The sequence below is a fragment of the Engraulis encrasicolus genome, chromosome 18 (genome assembly GCF_034702125.1).
Source record: "Engraulis encrasicolus isolate BLACKSEA-1 chromosome 18, IST_EnEncr_1.0, whole genome shotgun sequence".
In the NCBI taxonomy this organism is placed as follows: Eukaryota; Metazoa; Chordata; class Actinopteri; order Clupeiformes; family Engraulidae; genus Engraulis; species Engraulis encrasicolus.
Genome location: NC_085874.1, coordinates 16,219,330 through 16,242,169, shown reverse-complemented (window position 1 = coordinate 16,242,169; position 22,840 = coordinate 16,219,330). Strand labels below are relative to the sequence as shown.

The 22,840-nt window shown below is 43.1% G+C and overlaps 2 protein-coding genes across 3 annotated transcripts in view; both read right to left on the bottom strand.

Moving 5' to 3' along the window:
- On the bottom strand, positions 1 to 16,725 carry LOC134469083 (histone deacetylase 2). Its single transcript, XM_063223108.1, has 14 exons — positions 16,550 to 16,725; positions 15,543 to 15,655; positions 14,962 to 15,079; positions 14,165 to 14,239; positions 10,836 to 10,974; positions 10,437 to 10,578; positions 9,909 to 10,001; positions 9,425 to 9,533; positions 7,188 to 7,328; positions 5,843 to 5,951; positions 2,539 to 2,669; positions 1,840 to 1,995; positions 932 to 989; positions 1 to 490 (listed from the first exon to the last, which is right to left on the bottom strand). The coding sequence occupies exons 1-14, from the start codon at positions 16,602 to 16,604 to the stop codon at positions 460 to 462; spliced, it is 1,470 nt and encodes a 489-aa protein (XP_063079178.1). The 5' UTR covers positions 16,605 to 16,725; the 3' UTR covers positions 1 to 459.
- A 3,400-nt stretch (positions 16,726 to 20,125) lies between these two features.
- Positions 20,126 to 22,840, bottom strand: part of LOC134468463 (heparan sulfate glucosamine 3-O-sulfotransferase 5) — a 102,215-nt gene continuing 99,500 nt past the window's right edge. For both annotated transcript variants that reach the window (XM_063222380.1, XM_063222379.1), the window contains exon 3: positions 20,126 to 22,264. In XM_063222380.1, the coding sequence (XP_063078450.1) occupies positions 21,331 to 22,264 (934 nt within the window). In that variant the 3' untranslated portion in view covers positions 20,126 to 21,330. The remainder of the gene's footprint in view (positions 22,265 to 22,840) is intronic.

Genomic DNA, 22,840 nt, shown 5'->3' with positions numbered 1-22,840 from the left:
TATAAAAAACATTTTAATACGTAAATGCAAAATATCAAATTTGAGACAAACATGACGTTCATCAAAGTTTTCATGTCTAACAACCACATTATTCTTTCTAGGACACATCAATACAAACAGACGATTCATTTCCAAAAAATAAAAAGCCTATTTAAAAACATTTAGCTTCCAAAGGGATAGAGACAGCAATTCCATGCTGTAAAAGCTGCAAGATGGATTAAAAAGGACCGTCACAATTAACGAAGACATTGGAACAGCAACCAAGAGAGAAAGAAACGGATAACGGGAAGGAAAGAGGTGAGGTGACGTGAAACAGAAACAAATATGTATCTATGACACACATTTTTCTTAATAATAATAAATATAATGCTTGTGGGCATCAAGTCTGATCTGGTGAAGCGAGGTACCGCAGCGGTCAAGCCTGCCAGTGTGGAGAAACACTCCCCTCTGCTGGACGCTTCAAGCACTGCTGGCCTGTTCGTTCTTCACACTAAACATGGCGAGAGAAAAAAAAAAGACGGTCATACAATAATACAATTATGTGCAATTCAAAAATACAACTTTCTCCAGATAGCTTCAGCTGCTAACATGTATTTGACTGAAAATGTTAGGTGCCTTGTGATAGCTTGGTCTGACACCACAGGCACAAGCAGAAGTTGGGTGATGGATACCAAAGTTTATATCTCAGAGACCATATTGCTTTTGTACCCACTTTCCAAACGGGCAACATAAGGTCACAGTAGACCAGAAAAGTTTCTATGCACATTCCTAAATCTTTAAAGGTGTAGGTATTGCAACTACAGAAAAGCTTTTGTTTCAGTACTACCTACCATGAAGGAATGGATGGTAAGAAAAATGTGTACTAATTTCCAAAAAGACATTGAACACCATTTCCAGCACTGCACATCCCTTGCTGTGAGGCACTACTTACCTTTTCGTCTCCGTTTTCTCTGTGCTCGTTTCCTTCGCTTTCTCCTCCTCCTTCACTTCTGTAAGGGGAAGATAAATTACGTTTTACAACAGTCCCATTCAGTCTTAAGTTACACCTGAACTAAATAACAAACAATTTATCTCTAAAACCCATTAGTAGAAGGAAAACCGAAAGGAGACGATTTCAGGATGTTTAATCCCACTTAGAATACACTTACTACGTGCCGTTACTGGATTTAACAAGTCTGAGACATATGTGAGATGTGAGCCCCCAAGATTCAAGATATTGTGTCTCAATGAGTGAGTCAGCAAAGGTCACACGTAGGTCACACGTAAGCAGATTTGTTTTTTTGCAAACTGTTTGCATACTTTGATCTAATTTACAGGGCATGTGGATCACCACCTCTGTGACATGTACATTTAAAAAAACAAACAAACAAAAAAAGAAACACTCGTAGGGAGCTAGATCTCTGCTTACGTGTAAACAAGGCGCTTGAAGCGATACTGGTATCGGTATCGGCTCCCGATACTGCTCATTATACTCGTACTCGTACTCGTACTCGTCAAGCACTTGCCGATACCAGCTATGAGTACTACTATTACTCAAAACAATGCAAAATCTTGTCATGTTCTGTGGACTTGAAATCAGCATGGAAAAAAGTGCCACCTCATACATTTACTAACAGTTAAATCTACATGGAAATGGACAATAAAAATATCACAGGCGGAAAAAAAACAAGGCCATGCATTTATTTTCATTGTATTTTGGTGGTAAAAGGTATCGGTACTCGGTATCGGCAAGTACACACATTAATGTACTCGTACTTGTATCGGTTTTCAAAAAAGTGGTATCGGTGCATCCCTAGTCTGATGCATTCATAGTCTCTGATACAGTAGAACTGGACTCACCAACTTTCTTCTCCTCTCCCTCCTTTTTCTCCTCCTCCACGCGGGCTCTCTTGGCTCCCTTCTTGTGATTGGCCACGTTCCTGCGTCCACCCTCTCCCTCGTCCTCGGAGTCGGAGAACTCTTCGTCGCACGCTATCCTCTTGTCTGAGGCGCGAACTGTAGGAACGAGCACAAAACATTTCACACAGGTATTTCAAGCGTGGCATGGAAATCCACAGGGTATATTGAAGAGTGAAGTGTGGGTCACTAGACCAAACAAACAAAAAAAGCTAACAGCAAAGCATCATGGATATCTGGGCTTCCATGCAATGCCTCTGCCGTTGACTTCAATGTTTAACGCATCATGGCAGCGATTAAGACAAAGACAGTCCTAACCAAGTACTGAACATTGACATGTTATGTAGAAAGTACCAAATTTCAACTGATTTGATGTGACCCAAATTTCTTTCTTCTTTTCTAAAGAAAATTGTGATTTTTGTTTTGTGTTTTTTGGAGCAGGAAGGCCAAAATATGTAAAAATAAAAAAATAAATGATTGGTTCAATAATAGTTCAAAAATGTGGGCAATGCATCTACAATCCATGAAAATTAAACATTATTGATGGAATTATGGAAATGAATAAACTTTTTCCATGATATTCTAATGATATGTCCAGGATCTGTAGACATGAGAGGCGGATGGGAGTGTTCTTCTCCTTACTAGAGAGGCGTTTGTCGGGGTCCTCTGCGTCCTCATCCACTGCGTCGTCAGGGATGCTGTCCTCTGGGATGGCCTGCATTTGGACTCCGGGGGCGTGGGGCAGCATGCGCAGGTTCTCAAACAGACGCTGCCTGCACGACAACACACAAGCCAAGCAATACAGGTCTCAGCACAGGTCTCAGAGGCAATCCTTTAAGTGATGTTTGTACTTGCAAAACTGTTGAATGACTGCAATCATTTTTTTGCTGTAATATGTTTGAGGTTTTCATGCCTCTGTTTGGACAGGACCATGAGCAGTGTTTCCCATACATTGAGGAAACTATGGCGGCCCGCCATAGTTTAAATTTGGCCGCCATAGTTTCCGAAAATGTAAAAAAAAAAAAAAAAAAAAAAAAAAAAAAAAAATTTTTTTTTTTTTTTTTTTTTACTTTTTTTTTTTTTATTTTTTTTTTTTACGATTTCCGTGTTTGTTAAAAGCGATTTCAATTACGATTTCCTTCGCATTTTCCTCCTGGAGTAAATACATCCTATAGAGAAAACCACAAGTGCTTGAAAGAGAGAGGGATCAAAAGCCTTGTCAAGTTGTTGTAGTTAACTTGGGTTTGGGAGCAATAAAAAAAAACCTTAGGAGAGGGGACAGTTGGGATGAGTTTACTAACACTCCCCAGGCTTTGTTTTACAGTTGTAATGAGTTAGGTGACAGGCCTTCATTGACAAGGCAGAGGAGACATCGGGCTGCATATAGAAATTAATGTGTAATGAATGTGAATATAGACATAAATGTGTAATATGTTGTTCAGCCCTTTTAATGGGAGGAATTTTGAAAAACTGGCCCTGTGACCAGCACCCCTCATGTAGAATGTGTACGCCTATGTGTGTGTGGGGGAAAGGCATAGCCTACCCTCTTAGACCCTTTTTGTTTATGCGTTAACAATTTCACAGCAATCTTAAATTCTTATCTCTGCTCCTGTTTTGTTTTATTATTTTTTTTCATTACATACACCCCTGCAAGTGTATTATGTAGCCTTATTTCTCAAAATATAAATGGCTGAAATGTAGGCGTAGGCCTATAGTTTCTCCATGCGCCAATGTCATACTGTACTCATTGTTTTGCTATTTTGCATTTACACTGCGTTAATACCCCCCCCCCCCGGACAAAAAAAGGCCAGTGAAAAGACCCCCCCCCCCCCCCCCCCCCCCCGACAAAAAAAAAAATCCCGGCTGCCCCCATAGTTTCCAAAATTTCTGTGGGAAACACTGATGAGAGGATATGAGCGGGAGAGAGACAGGCAAGCATACACAGTTTCTGAAACAGACGCTGCTCGCACGACACAAAACGCCACCAGAGATGTCAAAAATCCAGTTCAGAAGCAATACATCCTGCCAGTTTCCTTCAAACACAGGTGACGTCACCTCACTGATCTATCACTCCATTGCTTATTGTGCATCAGCTGATTCAGAGCTGGCTGAATCAAAGTTAGTACAGTTTGACATGTGGCACACGGGATTCAGCATAGTCGTGACCATTTAACAGTTTTGCAAGCACAAGTAACTTAAAGATGTCCTCTCAACGTCATTTCATTAATATTGCTGTGTTCCCCATTGTTATTGAATGTCTTAGGCGTTGGTCCGGTTTTAAACAACGTTTTGGTTGCTTTGTTTCAAGACGTTTTTGCAAGCTAGCAAGGTGGCTTGTGGAGAAACGAGAGGGTCTTCCGGGTTTCTCGTGTATATCCGTCTCTGATTGGCTCTCTCCTCCTGCTCTGCAGAAAGATCGTCTAAAGGGGGATTCATACTTGTCGTGACTGGCGCTACCCTCCTTCATACTTCACTCGCGACGATGGCGCGCGCCGTCACGTGACCCAAAATGACGTCACACGACATGGCGCGAGCTGCCGTGGCGCGACGTCGTGCACCCCACATTTTTTGTAACTTGTCGTGCGCCACCAGCGACCATGCAGGTAGGCAGACAAAGCAGGAGTTGCGAAGAGAGGCTACAACTACTGTAGGCTACTACAGAATGGATCCTGCATCATTTTGAGGATAATAAAATGTCCTAGAGAGTTATTTTATCTTCTCTCTTAAATGTTGTTCAGTGAAACAATTGTTTACTTTGTTCAGAAGCACGTTGTGTTCGGCGATCTATTTATAAATTCTGCCGCCAGAACAATGCGCTCACATGGTCTTGGAATGATCTGGCAATGTAGGCTACAACAAAAAATATATGTTTCAATGTGGTAAGTCACAAGTCAGACGTTCAGTAGCCCTACAGCAGCCGTGTTTGGCTTTCTATTTTATACATCCGTAGAACTCACGCTGCGAGGTGCGAAAGATACTGCCGTTTCTCTCATGAACAGCAGAGGGCACTTCCGACAATGCGAGCGAAAGCCTGTAAAGGGCGCTTTTGAAGTATGAATAGTCTGGCGCAAGTGATGACGTCATTAATGGTTCTCGTGCCAAATGCGCCAAAGTGCGCACGTGAAGTATGGAGAGCCCTTAAGGTTAGAGTTGCCACTTCCCCGGGTGGTACTGCACTATAGGGACGCCAACGGAGGCGTGCAGGCTCCATTCAGGGCTGTGCTCTTTCAACAGCGACCCCTAGGCAAACTGCAGGCATGAATCGACCAGAGTGGGACGGCTGTATGTATGAGTCTGTGCTCTGTGTGTATCTGAGAGTAGCAACCAGCTGATAGCTAAGCTAAGCTAGGTTTCGGGCCACCAGGCGTTGCTTGTTTTGAAAACAAGCAGAAAAAAATTACTCAACATGTTTTTAAAAAAACCTTTGTGGGCAACGCCTTCTTTCGATGTGACGCAACACAGAAAGGCTTTCGTGATTCGCTAGTTTCTCTGTATTGTTTATGTCAATTGGGAAACACCGGGAATCACAGCCAGACGAGGTGACGCACCGCTATGAGAGCCTTACATGTGAGCTTAACCTGGGGTGACCGTCCGATTTTCAAAAGGAGTGAGTAAAACGGTTTTATCAGAAGTTGGCCTTTAACATCAAGGCCACAAAGTCAAAGGGTAAAAGGCGCTCAAGTGTTTAGGATCAATTAATTCAGCATTATAGGGACCCAGTCAAAAAGAAGAACCCACATCTCAAGGGGCTGTCCCTTATTAAAGAACTGAGAAAAAAAAGCTACGAGTACAGGCATCAACTTACATAGACAATGGAAAACGATATGGCACTGAAAAGTGATCCATGACCACCAACTTTAAAGCCTTTCACGGAGGTAATCACCACACGAGTCCAATTTAACTGGTACATAATATGCATAATTATATGATATAACAATGTCCTTACTTAATTTTGTCCATGTACTCCCCAGTGTTCTGGTTGGTCATGTTAGAGGGGCTGATGTGCAGCTTGAAGTCGGGGCCAAAGTACTCAAAGTAGTCGTTGTACGGAAGCTCTGGAGAAGGAGAGAGAGAGAGAGAGATTTATTGGCCACATAGAACATAATTTGCCACATCTACACAATTATTTCTCATACCACTAAAATGACAAGATGGGGAAGATGGCAAGAAATGATGGGAATGTTAGGATGATGTTACAAAGTCATGATGAAGAAGACCATCCCTCTGAAGTTGGGCGGGAATTTGTGTGCGCGTATGAATGTGTGTGTGTGTGTATGCCCGAGAATGCGTGCGTGAATCTCAAGTGTTTGAGTGAGCGTGCGCGCGCGTGCGTCAATCTCAGTGTGTGTGTGTGTGTGTGTTCTGCCTCTCCCTTCAGAGATACACACTTTCCATTAAGCAAGCGCTGCTGTCTGACAGGCCGTCGGTAATGTGCTCTCGCACACACATTAATACTGGGCCAGGCTGACACCACTGCTGACTCAGCCCCCTGTCACACAGACAGCAGCAGCAGCAGCAGCCGCGTAGCAGAGCCGAGCCCCGCCGGCCATCCTTCACCCAACAGCTCTCAGCACTACATCACGGACAAGCCCGTCTCACCCCGCATGCATCCCACTTCAGCTCACACATAGAGAGGGAGAGAGAGAGAGAGAGAGAGAGAGAGAGAGAGAGAGAGAGAGAGAGAGAGAGAGAGAGAGAGAGAGAGAGAGAGAGAGAGAGAGAGAGAGAGAGAGAGAGAGAGAGAGAGAGAGATTGTGTGCATGACCGAGAGTAAGCTTGAGAGTGTGAGTTGTGAGAGTGTGCAAGTGTTACCGTGTGTGTGTGTGTGAGAGAGAGTTTTGACAGTGCGAGTGTGGGTGAGGGATGGAGCGGACGACAACAAAAGTTCCAGCCGGGCCAACAAAGTCCACAGCTACCCAGAGAAGAGTTACCTTGAGGGCCCAGGACATGTTTTATGGAGTTACACCCACCATTCTCCTTCCTTCATTTATTTATGTAGCCATCAATACACCTGTGTGATATTATATGCACAAGCACACACACCCTGGATGGCATTGAAGGCTGTGGGATACGTCCTTTTGGGGCGCCCATCAAAATTTGGGAAGACACGAGAGTTGCACGCAATCGTGCCCTTGACAAGTTTTAAAGCACAGGTAGACATGGACTTTATCGGATTTTGTTCTGTATATCAATAATCTTCACTTTGATCCTTCACATGACATAACATCGGTCATCTGCAGGTTGAGGGGAGTGAGTGAGAGAGTGAGTGAGTGAGTGAGTGACGAGCTCACCGTCTGGGATGTCAGTGTCCAGGGCCACGGCGGTCTCGTATGTCCAGCAGCGCGCCACGTTGCGGATGGTGTAGCCTCCTCCACCCAGCATCAGCAGCGGCAGGTTGAAGGACTTCATGTACTCCACACACTTGGCATGGCCTGCAAATACACATGCAGCAGCAAACAACAATTACTAAGCGTGGGATTACACAAGTGTACACACAAGTGTACGCACCAAACTACTACCGCAGAGGTTTATTTTTATATTTCTGGGGTCTTTTATTCATACAGGACAGTTGGAGTGAAACTTCTGGGAGAGAGAGATGGGGGATGTTGAGGAAATGACCTTGCCACGAAATTAAGCCCAGAACCCCAGCAAATCAGTACGGCGCCTTAGCTGATTGAACCACAGCCAAGGCCACCACTGATCGCGCAGGGCCACAGAGGAGGCACTGGGTGATCAGTCTTTAAAGGGGAACATTTATCAGCTTTTTGTTTTGACTGAAAGAGGCATTCAAGTCTGTGCTGGTGGAGCCATAATTCAGTATAGAAACATGGTACCTCAACCAATATACAGTGAACCAACGTAACGGAGCAGACAGATACATAATATGAGACCAGGGGGCTCATGTACAAAGCTTGGAGATGTATGCGGCTTCACACAAACGTTGCAGATTGCATGATTTCAGATTGTCACCAAATCGTTTCAGACTTTTTACATAGGCAAAGATTATGTAAGAAATACACGCAAGTCTTAGTACGAGACCCCAGGGCATTAGGAGAAGAAAGTTAGAAGAAAGACAGAACGCAGGACATAAAAAGAGTGCAAGAAAAAAAAGGATGAAAGTTTCTGGCTGAAGTACACACAGACGCACCATCTGGCACCCACGGTGGGCACTCGCTCAAGGAGATTCATGATTCATGAAATTCAAAAAGCGAGTGCCGATGAGACGCGCCAACTCCCACATCAGTTATGAAACATGTCCATTATGAGACCAACAAGGACCCCAAAATTAATTTGTCAACATTCATTCGACATCCGCTCACTCACATCTATCTTGATGATGAAATTACAATTAGCTACTAGATGTGGTGTTTACACAGCTTGATGTAATTATGTTTTTGCCACAAATTAGACAATTTTAGATGGGGAATAAATTAAAAGCTAAAATAAAAAGCTGCTTGAATCTGGACCACAGAAACTCCTAGACTTTTTTAAACCCAAAAACATTTGGAGGTTCACATCCTATGCCCATAGGGCAGCTCAGCTGGAAAAAGTAATCTTTTTAAATCATTACCAATACCTAAGCTGTATACATGTAGCACACTTTGCGGAGAGTAATCTTTTCAAATATTTTAGGAGTTTTTTTGTGTCCATTTCAAATAAGACAGTGAAGATGGCAACAGGAAAGTGAGACCGGGGAGGATGGGGAAATAACCTCAGACCGGATTCAAGCTTGGGTCCCCGGCGCAACAACGTTTGAGCCACGGCTAAAGGGGGATTCATACTTGTCGTGAGTGGCGCTAGTCTCCTTCATACTTCACTCACGACGATGGCGCGCGCCGTCACGTGACCTAAAATTTCGACACGCCCCCCGTCGTAAGCTCAAAATTCGGCGCGTGTCGCAACGTCGTGCACACGAGGATTTTTCTAACTTGTCGTGCGCCACCAGCGACCATGCAGGCAGGCAGACAAAGCAGGAGTTGCGAAGAGAGGCTACAACTACTGTAGGCTACTACAGAATGGATCCTGCATCATTTTGAGGATAATAAAATGTCATAGAGAGTTATTTTATCTTCTCTCTTAAATGTTGTTCAGTGAAACAATTGTTTACTTTGTTCAGAAGCACGTTGTGTTCGGCGATCTATTTATAAATTCTGCCACCAGAACAATGCTCTCACATGGTCTTGGAATGATCTGGCAATGTAGGCTACAACAAAAAAATATATGTTTCAATGTGGTAAGTCACAAGTCAGACCTTCAGTAGCCCTACAGCAGCCGTGTTTGGCTTTCTATTTTATACATCAGTAGAACTCACGCTGCGAGTTGCGAAAAATACTGCCGTTTCTCTCATGAACAGCAGAGGGCACTTCCGACAATGCGAGCAAGGCGCTTTTGAAGTATGAATAGTCTGTCGCAAGTGATGACGTCATTAATGGTTCTCGCGCCACTAGCGACAAAGTGCGCACGTGAAGTATGCAGAGCCCTTAAGGCGCCGAGTGTGATATTGGTTCATGTTGAAGTGTTCCCTTACCGCGAATGGTGAGATTGAAGCAACCCAGCCTGTCCCCTGACAGAGAGTCAGCGCCACACTGCAGAACCACTGCACTAGGCTGGTACATCTCCATCACTTTAGCCATCACCTGCAGGGAGAGGGAGAGGGGGGGAGAGAGAGAGAGAGAGAGAGAGAGAGAGAGAGAGAGACACAGAGAGAGAGACATGCAGAGAGAGAGAGAGAGAGAGAGAGAGAGAGAGAGAGAGAGAGAGAGACACAGAGAGAGAGATTGTAAGCGGTTGTAGTATGGCAGGTCGAGGAATTTCGTGTAGCATCACTGGAAGGCCCAGGTCATCATCTACTTGTTATTATGTGTTAGTGTGGAGTCACGACATTAAGAGAGACACACACACACACACACACACACACACACACACACACACACACTATAAATAAATAAGTAGTGCTCCAACTACACAAATGCTTCAAAGCACTACTGTGAAGATGGCATAAACAAACTCACTGGTTTGAAGATCTGCTCATAAGACTCGTCGTCTATTCCGTCTCTCAAGGGGAAGTTGACCGCATAGTATTTGCCTTTTCCAGCTCCAATATCCTGAGGACAACAAAAAAAGAACATGTGATTAACATAGGCACAATTAATTGAGGACAAAAACACAAATTCACAAATCTGTCTGATCAGCTGAGAACTCAAGATAGGTTTAACAGCTATTTAGAAATATACATGGAAACTTTGGTGAAAAGAAAAAAAGAAAGGAAAAGAAAAAAGGCACTCCAAAAAAAGTGTAGTTAAAATGTCTTTATTAATAAAGACATTTTAACTGAGCACGCCTCTGACTTGCAACAATAGCCATTTAGTAGAGTCGCTCATGTTAGTTTTTACAGAGCTGGGTGGAGCAAATTTGCAGCAGCATTTTTACTCTCCACTATTGTACCTAGTATTTACGCACGTCGGCACGTGGTGGTCACAATAAAACCACATGAAGTTCTGAGCGAAACCTTTGCTAATCGTATCCCTTGTCGTCCTTACCCTGAGGTCTCCTGTGCCAGGGAAGTATTCTCCATACTTGTGGAAGGACACGGTCATGACTCGGTCGGTGGTGTAGAACGCCTCCTCCACCCCGTCGCCATGGTGAATGTCAATGTCGATGTACAGCACTCTTTGATGGTACCTGGGTTAGAGAACACGAAAAAGGGCTTAGTCTCTACAACCACAATCACATTGTTAGTTCTTTTAATTAAACTTTTAATGTCAAGGGGGTGCCGCTAGCCCCTTATCCCTCAATCCTCAACCAGTTAAGACCATGGTGTTAATACAATGATGATGATCAATAGACTTAACTTGGCCTCAAGACAACAAAGGTTACAACAGAGAGACACAACTAAGATGGCGTGTTGACAGAGGGTAGCGGCCGGCATCCAGTCTTACTTCAGCAACTCCAGGATGGCGAGCACGATGTCGTTGACGTAACAGAACCCTGAGGCCTCCGACTTCTTGGCGTGGTGAAGACCCCCAGCCCAGTTCACGGCGATGTCCGTCTGCTGCCTGTTCAGCTTCACCGCCCCAGCTGAGAGAGAGAGGGAAGAGAAGAGAAGGGAAGAGAAGGGAAGGGAAGAGAAGACACACGCACACCAGACTTTAATAACAGGTCTAGCACTCGTCTGTCATTCAAACAATAATAATGTGAAAGAAATGTGGAGGATAGGGATGCAAATTATCGATTAATTCATTAATCATTAGTTGATATCCTTAGCGATCGACTAACGATTAATTGATAAGCGGCGTTTTCCCCTCGAAATCTCAATGTTTCTCGAAAAAAAACCTACTAAATCTAAAAATTTCAATTAAATATTGAGATATAATACCACTATTAAATTCACTCTATTTCAATTCTTTAATCCAAAGGTGATTTAAATATCCCCACTATTCACACCCCTCTTCACACACACTCTTCACATACCCATTTCACCTGGGTCTCTTGTCAGTTGAATTGTCGATTAATTGCGATTAATGTTTTTTAATCGATTAACGCATTGATCGATTAAAGTCGATTACCGTATTTTCCGGACTACAAGTCGCACTTTTTTTCATGGTTTGGCTGGACATGCGACATATACTCTGGTGCGACATATATATGTTTTTTTTTCTCCACGGGAGAGCACTATGTGCGCAACTAGGCCTATGTTGTGTTGCTTAATACCACTGATAGAAAAAATGTTACAACTTAGGCTACCACAACAAAAACAGCATTTACAATGACGACTGAATAGAAATATAGCCTACCACCCAAAAGAAGTTAATATAGCCTACTGCTGAGTTCAAGCTGAAAGTAATTAAATATGCAGCGAAAATGGCAATATGGCAGCTGAACGAAAGTTTGGATGCAATGGAAAACTGTTTGGGGACTGGAGAAAAGCGGAGGAAAATGTGCTGATGAATACAGGACAAATGTGTTCTCGAACAACGCGCGCGCTGCGAGTCAACGGTCTTGTTACGGGCTCCATGACATTGCCAAAGAAATGAATAGGACTTGAGCTCGTGGATGTATCGCGTTATGCAATGCAATCCCCTCTCGTGGATTTATTTGCGCTATGCAACGCAATCTCCTCTCTATCCGAGAACGAGCGTCTGTGTTATTAAAGACAGTCAGCCGACTTCCAGGTGAAAATCGGTCATTTCCGCGAGTTTCTGACAAACGAGCACAACGTGACACTACCATAGGCTACACAACATGGATGAAATCCCCCTCACCTTTGATACCGTCATGGGCTGAAGTCTCAGAAAAGGGGGTAAAGAAAGGCGTGCTCTGGAGACGGAACAAGTTGCCTCGAACCCTCCCACGGTCCAAACGCAAAACAAAGCAGAAAATTGAATGTTGTTCTGACTACAAGGCAACATGCGTTATCACTGTTTCTTCCTCTTTTTCTTTTTGTGGTTTTATGGCGGTTGGCAAACCATCTTAGTTGGTGCATTACCACCACCTCTGAATGCGTTGCCACTGCTTCAGATGCTGGTTTAAAACAATGCCGTCTTTGAGCAGCAGCTTACCATGCGCCAGTTATCACAACATAGATTCCATGGATAGAATAACCTTTCAAAAATGTGCGACGATTAGTCCGGTGCGACGTATATATGTTTTTTTCATCTTCAAAATGCATTTTTGGGCCGTTGCGACTTAAACTCCGGAGCGACATATAGTCCAAAAAATACGGTAATCGAAATTAATCGTTTGCATCCCTAGTGGAGGATGAAAAACAGTAATAGGCTCGTTCGTGACGAAGCAGTGCTGCTTTTGCTAAGCAGCGAGCATGCGCACTTTGCCAGTTTGATGCATTCTGGTTAGAATGCCCACTGCTTAGCAAAAGCAGCACTGCTTCGTCACGAACGATCCTAATGTCATGCACTGGCCATGACATTTAAGCTGCTAGATTCAAGAAATTGAAAATCACTTTATGGTGCCGTCAGCGATGTTCCTTTTACTGCTTCATGTCTCAACAATGGCGAACTTTTGGCACAGTTTACCTAGCCTGGCAACGCCATCCTATGTGCTCCACCCAAAGCTTTTGGCTCGGCACCTAGTCTGGCGAAACAGTCCTAGCTCAGTTCGCTCACCGTTTAACCAATCAGCAAACAGTTGAGAGTGGTGACGCAGAACTCACCCGTGAAGTCTGTTACCGATTGGTTATGGTAACACTCTTCACACTTTTGTTTTGTTATTTGTATGCTTTTGCGACACGATATCGTAACAGTATTGCTAATAAAGCACAATATGGGTGCTTTAATTCGAATTTAATTCGATTCGGAACTCACTGATGAAGACGCATGTCAAAATATTAGTCTTACTGAACTGATTTTTTTTTTTTTAAATAGACATCCGTGTGACACCAGATTCTTTTTCCTTTGTACTTATTATTTAGTCCTGCAATGGTTGCACCAGATTGTTAATTTAAAAGCGCGGAGTGACTACTGGCAATTTCCATCCCTGTTCCAAGCACAGCATTTGGCTCCATATAACAGCCATTTCTCCACCCATGTAACATTTACACTGCATATAATTCTGGGGTGCCTTTAACACTTTATTCAGACAGGGTAGTTTGGAAAATGTGACAGGAAATTAGTTGGGAGCGAGGGATAGATGGGGGAGAATCAGGAAGTGACCACCGGCTGAAATCGAGCACAGGTGCCACTGCCGAGGAAAAGTGTATTAAAATATTGTTTTTTTATTATTTATTTCTGAATGGGAGAGAGCATGGGCAGAATAATGTAAAAGCAATGCAAACAAAAAGGAGATTGGCTAGAGAATATACATGTACTTTTTACTCCATACGTAGAAAAATCATATTTCAACGCATGTCAAACACAAAAACGAGAAAGCCCAATCCCATTACTCAGTTGAGAAACATTGTGTACTTTGTGGCACTTCTCATCATACACTCCAAGTTTGAAGTGTTTGAAGAAGGCCAGACGGCCAAAACGTCACTTCACCAATAAAACATGGAGCAGAGTGTGTGGCATTCTTTTCATTTTCTTTAACATTTGTATGCTCAGGCAGCCAGCACCTCAAGAAAGACTTTATTGGTGTGTGATACCTCTTTTTTCCTAAACTTCTCATGATACAGTCACACAATCCCTTATGTGGCTTTACAGACACATGTTCCAGTGCATCACACACACACACAAAAAAAAATGCTATATATTTTGTTGTTGTTGTTGTTTTTTTAAATTATATATATAATAAACTAAAATCTTGGACTCACCTGCTGAGCCACCAGTGGACAGCTGGCAGAACTCAAACAGCCCATCAAACACGGGACAGTCCTCCCCGACATTGACTACACACACACAGAAAAAGGAAAAACACACAATGACTCATTTCATAATCGTTTGCTTTCATCATCAGTTGCTTCCATCAAACAGCCTAGAGAGGAGATATCAAGTACAGTACATGGGTTAGCAAATAATCTACATAGCTAATCTCAAAAGTAAAAAAAAAAACCCTCTGATAGAAGAGGCTAACTATTTAGTGTTACGAAGCAAATGTAACCACAGAGAAATTAAGTCCCCTTTAACAGAAGGTGCCGCACATATCTCAATGTGATATCTTTCTTTGTTTTTTTGTTTAAATACCCACATTCACAAGTGACAATCATGGCGTACATGCAGATATTCCAAAATGTACACAGTTTGTTTGATCTATGTTAATCTGTAGTACGCAGGCTGCTGAGTGCAATTTTTTATCAGTCTTGCAATGTGCATTATATGTAGGCTGCTAGACATCTTAATTGGATCAATAAAGTACCTCAACTCCAGTGGTCCCCAAACTTTTTTTCTTTAGTGCTAAATTGTAATTTGGTATTCGCAGGAAAAGTAAAAACATACACTGGCATTATAAGCGAGTACTATTTCAACCTATTAAGGAGTTGTGTTCACTCCGTTTTTATTTATCTTTTTAAAGTTAATTTGAGACACCCCTGCAGTATCTCTGTGACTGACCCAGGGGTCACGACCCCCAGTTTGGGAAGCACTGTTCTACGTTCCAGATAAAAGGGCTTACAGCGCTGCATCTGCTTGCTGAACTCGGACATGTTGTCTGGACGAATGGACCGCAGGAACTTGATGTAGTCATCGCTGTGGTACTTGGTCATCTCTTCAGCAGTGGCTTTGTGTGGCCTCTGCAAAAAGCGAAATATCAAAACACAATTCGAAAACAACAAATGTATACCATCATCACAGACTCAGTATAACACTCAAGAGCCCATAAAGATTATCATTGGAGTCTAACCACTAATGAGCTGGATTTTACATTCAGTAATGCATCTCACAAAAGCTGTGTGTGCAAGTTTTGTTCTGAACTGCTTTTCTGATTCTGGACACTGAACACAAAAATGTATCTGTGTCTGCATATAATATACAGTATGTTGTTTGGTATTGTGGATGTGTTCAATTAGTTTGTGTTGCTCGGTTTGCACTTTTATCATGTGTGGGAATGGGATCATCTTGTACCTGTCATGTACATGTACATTGCCCTTGTGATGAGGTGAATGTACACAAATGCCTAAAACGACTGCAAAAACAACGACCACAAAGTGAATGCATGTGTAATCTTGTTGGTTTTTCATTTTGTCAATCACTTACATAAATCTCCATCTTCCTGTACAGTCCATAGTTTAACAGCAGATTATGGGTCATGCGGATCCTGTGGGGCTTCATGGGGTGCCCCTGGCCATAATAGTAGTTTCCAATGTCACCTGTAGAAATGAATGTGAATTCAGATTTCAATCGTGGCTCCATTTAAGTGCCAAATAAAAGATATAATATAACCAACGACCTCACATAGCCCGTGAATTTTGAAGAATCTGGATCATGCGCATTGGATGGCATTTGCGGAGCCCTATCCATCAGTACCATAGGCCAGTGATTCCCAACCTTTTGTGTCTCCTGTACCCCCCAAGCCATTTCATTGTACCATGAGTACCCCCTAACTCATATTTTACATTGCTTTTTCTATTCCAGTGTGACTTTGCTCCATGTATTTGTTCAAATAAAATCTTCCCAAGTACCCCCTGCAGTATGCTCGCGTACCCCTAGTGGTACACGTACCCCTGGTTGGGAAACACTGCCATAGGCCCTTGGCGGCAATGGTGATCTACTTTAAATATTTTGAAAATAATCCAAAGCGCCATTGACTGTACATTGCATTCAAGTGCGACTTGTTACCAACATGAGCTGTAACACATACATAATAAGTACGGGATCGTATCATTATTACGCTCATGTTTAACTTCTAAGCTAACCAGGCTAATGATGGAGCACAATGCCTCCTGTCCTTACACGAGTGGTTGTTAGCATGCTACCATTGCTAAAACGACGCCGATGTTAGCCGGCCTCTGTGAAACAATAATTGATCCTTAGCTAATGCTCTGGTCAGAAACTTGACAAACACAATGATTCAATACAGGATATTCCAAAAGACCATTCAATCGTCGCTATAATAGGGTTGATGGGTGTGCAAGACGCAAACCCTTAGATTTGCCTGCTAGCTCGATAGTCACGGTTAGCTTTAGGCACTGTCTCCTGCGCTGTGCAAACCAGACACTACTGTAACCATCCTTCTTTGAGAAATGAGCTGATATGCTACTTACCGTCATAATAGTAGCAAACTTTCTTCTTTGTTCCTGTTGAAAGCGTGTAAGCCATTCTTCCGAAGCCTACTTTTCGACAAACCGTGCAAAATACAACAACAGAACGGAGTCTAGCAGTCAGTCAATGTTGCAAAGAAAGAAATAGGGCAAAGTGGGTGGAGCATCATCAAAGATTGTGTGTAGCGAGTGGTGGTGGGGTGGTCACAATATTGGAGGCATGCACAGGAAACAATGTGTATTGAAAGAGTTACGTAAGGGTTAACGTTCGGCGAGAAGGTCGCTACCGTGGAATAGCAGCACGACAGAGAGAATCTTTAGACCCCGACGCGGAGCGGAGGGGTCTTGTTCTCTCTGAAGTGCTGCTATTCCACAAAGCGACCGACTCGCCGAAAGTTAACCCGCTTATTATATGGATATACTTAAATGATTCACACATGGCGGGGACATTTCTTTAGGCCTATTTAATGTGAAGTAATGTCAAAAGATTGTTGCTGCGCAAAACAAAACAGTGCCGTTGTGGAACACCGCTAACAGCTAGGTAGCCAGGACACCAGCAGGTGTTGTCTATCACAGCAGCTGATTAGAGTCTTGTTGAAAAGTCACTTTAGCAGTGAAAAGTCTTGTTGCCATTGACAGCGGTCTGTTATAGACCAACCCGTCCGTTATCGAAAAATAACAGACGTGCGAACGTTGGGGAGCCCCGTTGAAATGAATGGAGCATTCGACCGATGACGTCACAACCACATAATAAAGTGTAATAAAATAGGCCTATTTCACTGTGTGAATCTTTTATGCGTGCACTAGGCCCTACGTTATGGGCTATTTTGACTACAATGTGACACCTGACAGTAGCCTCTTTGATTGGCGTTGTTTTGAATTATATAGGCTAGGCCTAAATCAGGTGGGTCAGGAACCTTTTTGGTGGAGTAGCCATAAAACCCATTTTTTTAAAACATATATTTTTTGTAAGAGCCATACCATTTTAAAAACACTGAATACAATTAAAAGCATGTATTTAAATGCTGCCCAACAAATTTAGAGTGTAGGGCCTACTGTCAATTTGTTAAGCTTTGGCTAAGTGTAAGAACCAGATAGTTCCCAAAAGAGCCACATATGGCCCCCGAGCCAAAGATTCCCTACCCCTGGCCTAAAGTGGTCACAGCACAGCACAGCACAGTTTCAGTAGTCGTATCCCGACTCCAATTGTTGTGAAAAGTGTGCAGTGCAGTGCCTGTTTCTTTGTGTCAGGCTTGGCAGTGGCAGCTACAAGGAAACTAATGAAACACATAGGTAGGATATTTCCGTGTCACCAGGGCTTTGGCCAAACTGTCATCCACTCTTCTTCAGCTTGGGGTGATTAATGGCTCAAAGCTGCCCTAAATGACTCAAATATGCCCTGGAGTTGGTCATATCTTATAGGCCTACCATTAACCAAACTGCATTAACAGTGATAGATTAGAGATGTCCACTGGGCAGGTGTGTGAAACAGGTTAATTATTTTCCTGTCCGCAGTGATTAATTAATCATGTTTGCATTCATTCTGCCTGTGTGTGGTGCATTAGTAAGCAAGGTGGCCCAACAGACATCTTAGCTTACTCTACTCCACTATCAATCCAGCAATCAAAAATATTTATGTAGCACATTATCATAAATGTCATTCGATGTGAATACAGAAAAGGGAAGAAAAAATCTGTCACCAAAGGCAGAAGAGAATAAAGCTGTTTTTAACTTCCTTTTAAAACAATATACTGTTAGGGCAGTTCTAATTTGGACAGGGAGTAGCAGCATTTTGCAGCATGATGACTAAATGCCATTTCACCCTGTTTAGACCTGGCACAACCCTTGCCACAACCAGTAGAGGAGATTGAAGACCTAGGCATCTATTAGGCATATTTACAATATATTTAGGGCCATTCAAACTATAAAGCAGGTCTAGGTCTGTATGGGACAGGAGCTATTGTTTTGTGGGAAATGTGTTTCTGAGATATTTGACATCCATGTGAAATGGAATAACAGAACCGGCATCAATAGGCTTTTATACATGCCGTGAAAGGATAGTAGGCTAGATTCTGTTCTGATACTCCATTCATATCCATTCAATCTACATCAGTATATCCATATCATTTGAATTCTGTGGGCCTACCACTGTGGAGAAAGTTGGCAGGCTCTTATACTCTCATCCATGCCTGAAGTAGGCCTAGCCTATCCTTGAGAATGAGAGACCATAAGCACCTAAGCTGCTTTAGAGAATGTAACACAGTACCCTGTACATAGTAAATTCGTTTGGAGTAATGCAGGCCTACCTGGCTGTTGAGAATGTTGTTTTTTAAGTGTAGGTGTAACGGAGGCTAACTGGCAGAGTTGGCATGGAACGTTGGTAAAACCTCCCTCCGATAGCCTCATACAGTCTCGTGCCGTTGGGCAATGCAATTTCTCTATACTATACTGTAAATTACAACAATTACAACCAGCTAATTAGTGAAAATGTATCATTGGCCTACCAGAAAATTGTGACAACTTTTCATAAAAAATGAAAGCCTGTTTTACCAGGGAAGATGAAGCAAAGTAGGGACTTATTTTGGGGCTGTTACTTTAAACCAACTGTGTGCAAGAAAACATAAGCCGCCTCCACCACCCAAATGATAGTTTTTTGTCTGTGAGGTACTGTAGTGTCTAAAGCCCACTCTTGACTTGCCTCCTCCGCTCCACAAAGTTCTTATTTAATGCATTGCAGGGCCCATTTATAAGATGGCTTCATCTAACAGGCCAGTGTGGAGGGCCATCATTCACTGAGATTAGGCTGTCTACAGCCTCCGCCCTGCATTTCCCAGCCCAACAGCGTGGCGTGATGTAAGGAGATACTGGCCGTGAACCTGCCTGCCGTCTCCCTTGCTATCTCAAGGACTAATAATAATAATAATAATAATAATAATAATAATAATAATAATAATAATAATAAAGTCATCATCATCATCCTCATCACATATTATATAATAATAATATGATATAATAATAATATAATAATAAATAATAATAATATCTTTACACTGCTGAATTACAAGATTATTGTAATTATTGTAATTAAAAAGATTATTTACTGGTAGAAATTTGAACATTAGGCCTGCTTTGAATTCCTCACACTGAGCATATCACTGAATCAATAACCACAATACCCACTATACCGGAGGCGTGCACAGATAGGGACGAGGTGGTGCTAAAGCACCTGTCCCTTTGCCCTGCTGGAAAAAAACTGCCCTTTTTTTGCCCAAAAGTTTTTTTGTCACGATGTACTGTAGTCCATGTTAACATGATAATCTACAAATGCTTCACGATGAAAAGAATGTGACAATAATGCCCTGATCTAAGACAGTATATACTTAGCCTGTATAGTGTATAGCCTAGTAAGGCAGACGGAAGGTCCACATGCCCCCAACAACCCCCCCTTCCCCTTCAGCACCTACCCCGAAAAATGTCTGTGCACGCCACTGCACTATACAATTGTGATTTATGGGTGTTGTATGATTAATAAAACAAATGGGGAAATGTGTTTTGAAGTTATTTTAATTAAATCCCTCTGTCACATAATGAAACATTTATTATACAGTGGTACATGTCTTTTCTTGTGAATGTGAATAATCTTGTTACTAAAATGAGCATCAGGTCTTTGTTTAAATAAAATAAACACTTTCATTTTCTGTAAGCTTATAAAAACAAATGGACGAAAATAACTCGTACTCGTCTGTTTGACTGATAAATATTAAATGTGTCCACTGATAAATCACATTATTTTTTCTTGTCAGGAATATAACATCTGTGTAAAAGGCTTGCTCTTTCGGCAAATCTTACATCTCAACTCACATTGGATTACATGATGAGTTACAATCACTGGATGGCTGTTGGTTTCAAATCAAGAGGTGCATAGTTAAACGTTGAGGACATGCTCAAAACATAAGACACTAAACACTACACCATATGTACTGCATTTTTTTCAACAAACTGAATCAACATAGCACCTGAATCATTTTACATGAGAAACAGTGAAGTTCAAACATCTTGCTCGGTTCCTTGACCTGTTAGTTACAAACGACTGAAGAGAGAAATAGACCAAACTGGTTTGCATCGGTTACAGATTCTGAGTTGCATTTTGCTACCCTGGGAATACAGATTCTTGAACTACACTTCACATCAAACTGGCTCTGCTGAATATTCTATTTCTTCCTGGAGATTATAGACTGCGAAATCCATGTTCACAGTCCCACAGCCTGATCATCTGTAAAAAATTGAAGTGAAGTACAAGACGCTGATTAACAAGGCTAGCATAGGCCTACGCCATTTACCCTCGATACAATAAAGGTACAGTATCTATGAGATGTGGAGTGGTGCTTACATTTAAACATAGAAGTGGAGTCAATCGACTGGATGGCATATGGCCATTTCACAAATAATCTCAATGCATTTAGTTAACGCTGGAATCCCTAAAGGTTAGCAGTGAATAGAATGATTACAGTGGGCAACTGTAGGGTTTGCATCAACAGGAAAGACCAAACAATTTAACACACACGTTTCATTTTAAAAATCTTTTTTTTAACCCGCCCCACTGGCTTAATTGTACAGACAAAAACATATAGTCTATTACATATTTGGTCACATTTTTATTAACATTGTTCAACTTCAGTCTTAAGTTCAAGAAAAGTGCTTCAATTCAATATCAGTATTTCTGAGTGGCAGTGGCTCCACTTTATACCGAGCAAGTAGTTCCCCCGCATCCCACCCTCCTCAGATCAGGGCCAGCTGAAAGTCCTGCCGGTGATCTGGTAAAACTTCTGATTGAACGGGTGGAAGAACTTCCTCAGTTTCTCCACCACTGTGGGGTCCACCTCGGGGTGAGTGCGGCCCTTGCTGCCGGCCAGGCACTTGCTGAAGACAATGTTGAAGCGCAGACAGTAGAACCCGCGCGTGGCGTTGAAGTACAGGTTGTACTGGCTGATGCGCGAGGGCAGATTGAGGAACCGCTCCACCAGCTGCAGCTCGGGGAGCGGGTCCGTGATCAGCCGGTCCCCGTCCACGATGTGGAACTGCTCCACGGGGAAGTACTTGAGCCAGCGCTCCAGGTGCTTGGTGTAGATGCTGGTGCGCACGGCCTTGTACTTGGTGTTGACCTCGCAGGTGTTGGTGTCGATGGCCAGCTTCTCAAACTTGTGGTAGGTCTTGTTCTTGCGCTCCTTGCCCTCCAGCACCTGCGTGTAGTCGGAGACGGCGCGCGTGGTGGGCTCCCGCACGATGATCAGCAGCTTGATGGAGGAGTTCATCTTGAAGATGCGCTCCGGCACCTCCTCAGTGATGAAGTACGCCGGGCTCTTCTCGATGGTGATCTGGTGCGGGAAGGAGAAGGGCATCTTGCCGCGGTACCAGTCCATGCCGCGCGCGTAGTTCTGGTCGTTGTCGAAGAAGTGGATCTCCTGGGACGCCTTGACCACCGCCGGGTGCAGGTTGAGCATCTCCAGGAGGGCGCGCGTGCCCCCCTTGCGCACCCCGATGATGATGGCGCGCGGCAGCTGCTGCACCAGGTTGTGCAGCCGGATCTGCTCCTGGGTGGCATTGCCCTTGCGGAGCTCGTGCAGAAGGCTGCGCTTGTACTGCAGCGTCCTCAGGGAGATCTGGTCGGCAAGGCCAGGCGGGGCGAGTCTGCTCTCGATGGGGCAAATTGGCTGTAGCCTGCAATGGAGCAAAAAATGCATCTCGTAAATTAATTGATAAACAATGCCATAACAGGGATGCGCCACATACAGCCACAAGAGAGCAGTATGCCGAGGCCAAAATTCACAATTAAATAATCTTTGATTGAAAATTGATGAATGGCAAAGATTTAATGCAATGTTACTCAAACACTATACAGTATATAGCACATAGGCTACATATTGATGTGAATTGTAAAATGTTATAGGGGACGAACTCACGTAAATTGGGCCACTTTTTTTGCTTATAAGCGAATGACCCAAAGTGGCCCAATTTACCTGAATTCACCATATCTTTGCCTTGTGTATATGAAGACTACGCCTACAAAATGATTAGTATGTATATTTTATAGTCAATGTAATGCATACTATAAGGTATGCAACAGTGTTTAGAGATGTACAGGATCCAAGATCCGGTTCCAGATCCGGCAGGATAATAGGGTTTTTCAGACTATCCGGATCCGGCAGGATCTTAAGCAGTGGATCCGGTATCCGGCAGTTACCTAAAAATCAGGATCTGGGGCATCTCTACCTTTTACGTAGCCTAGGCTTTTCA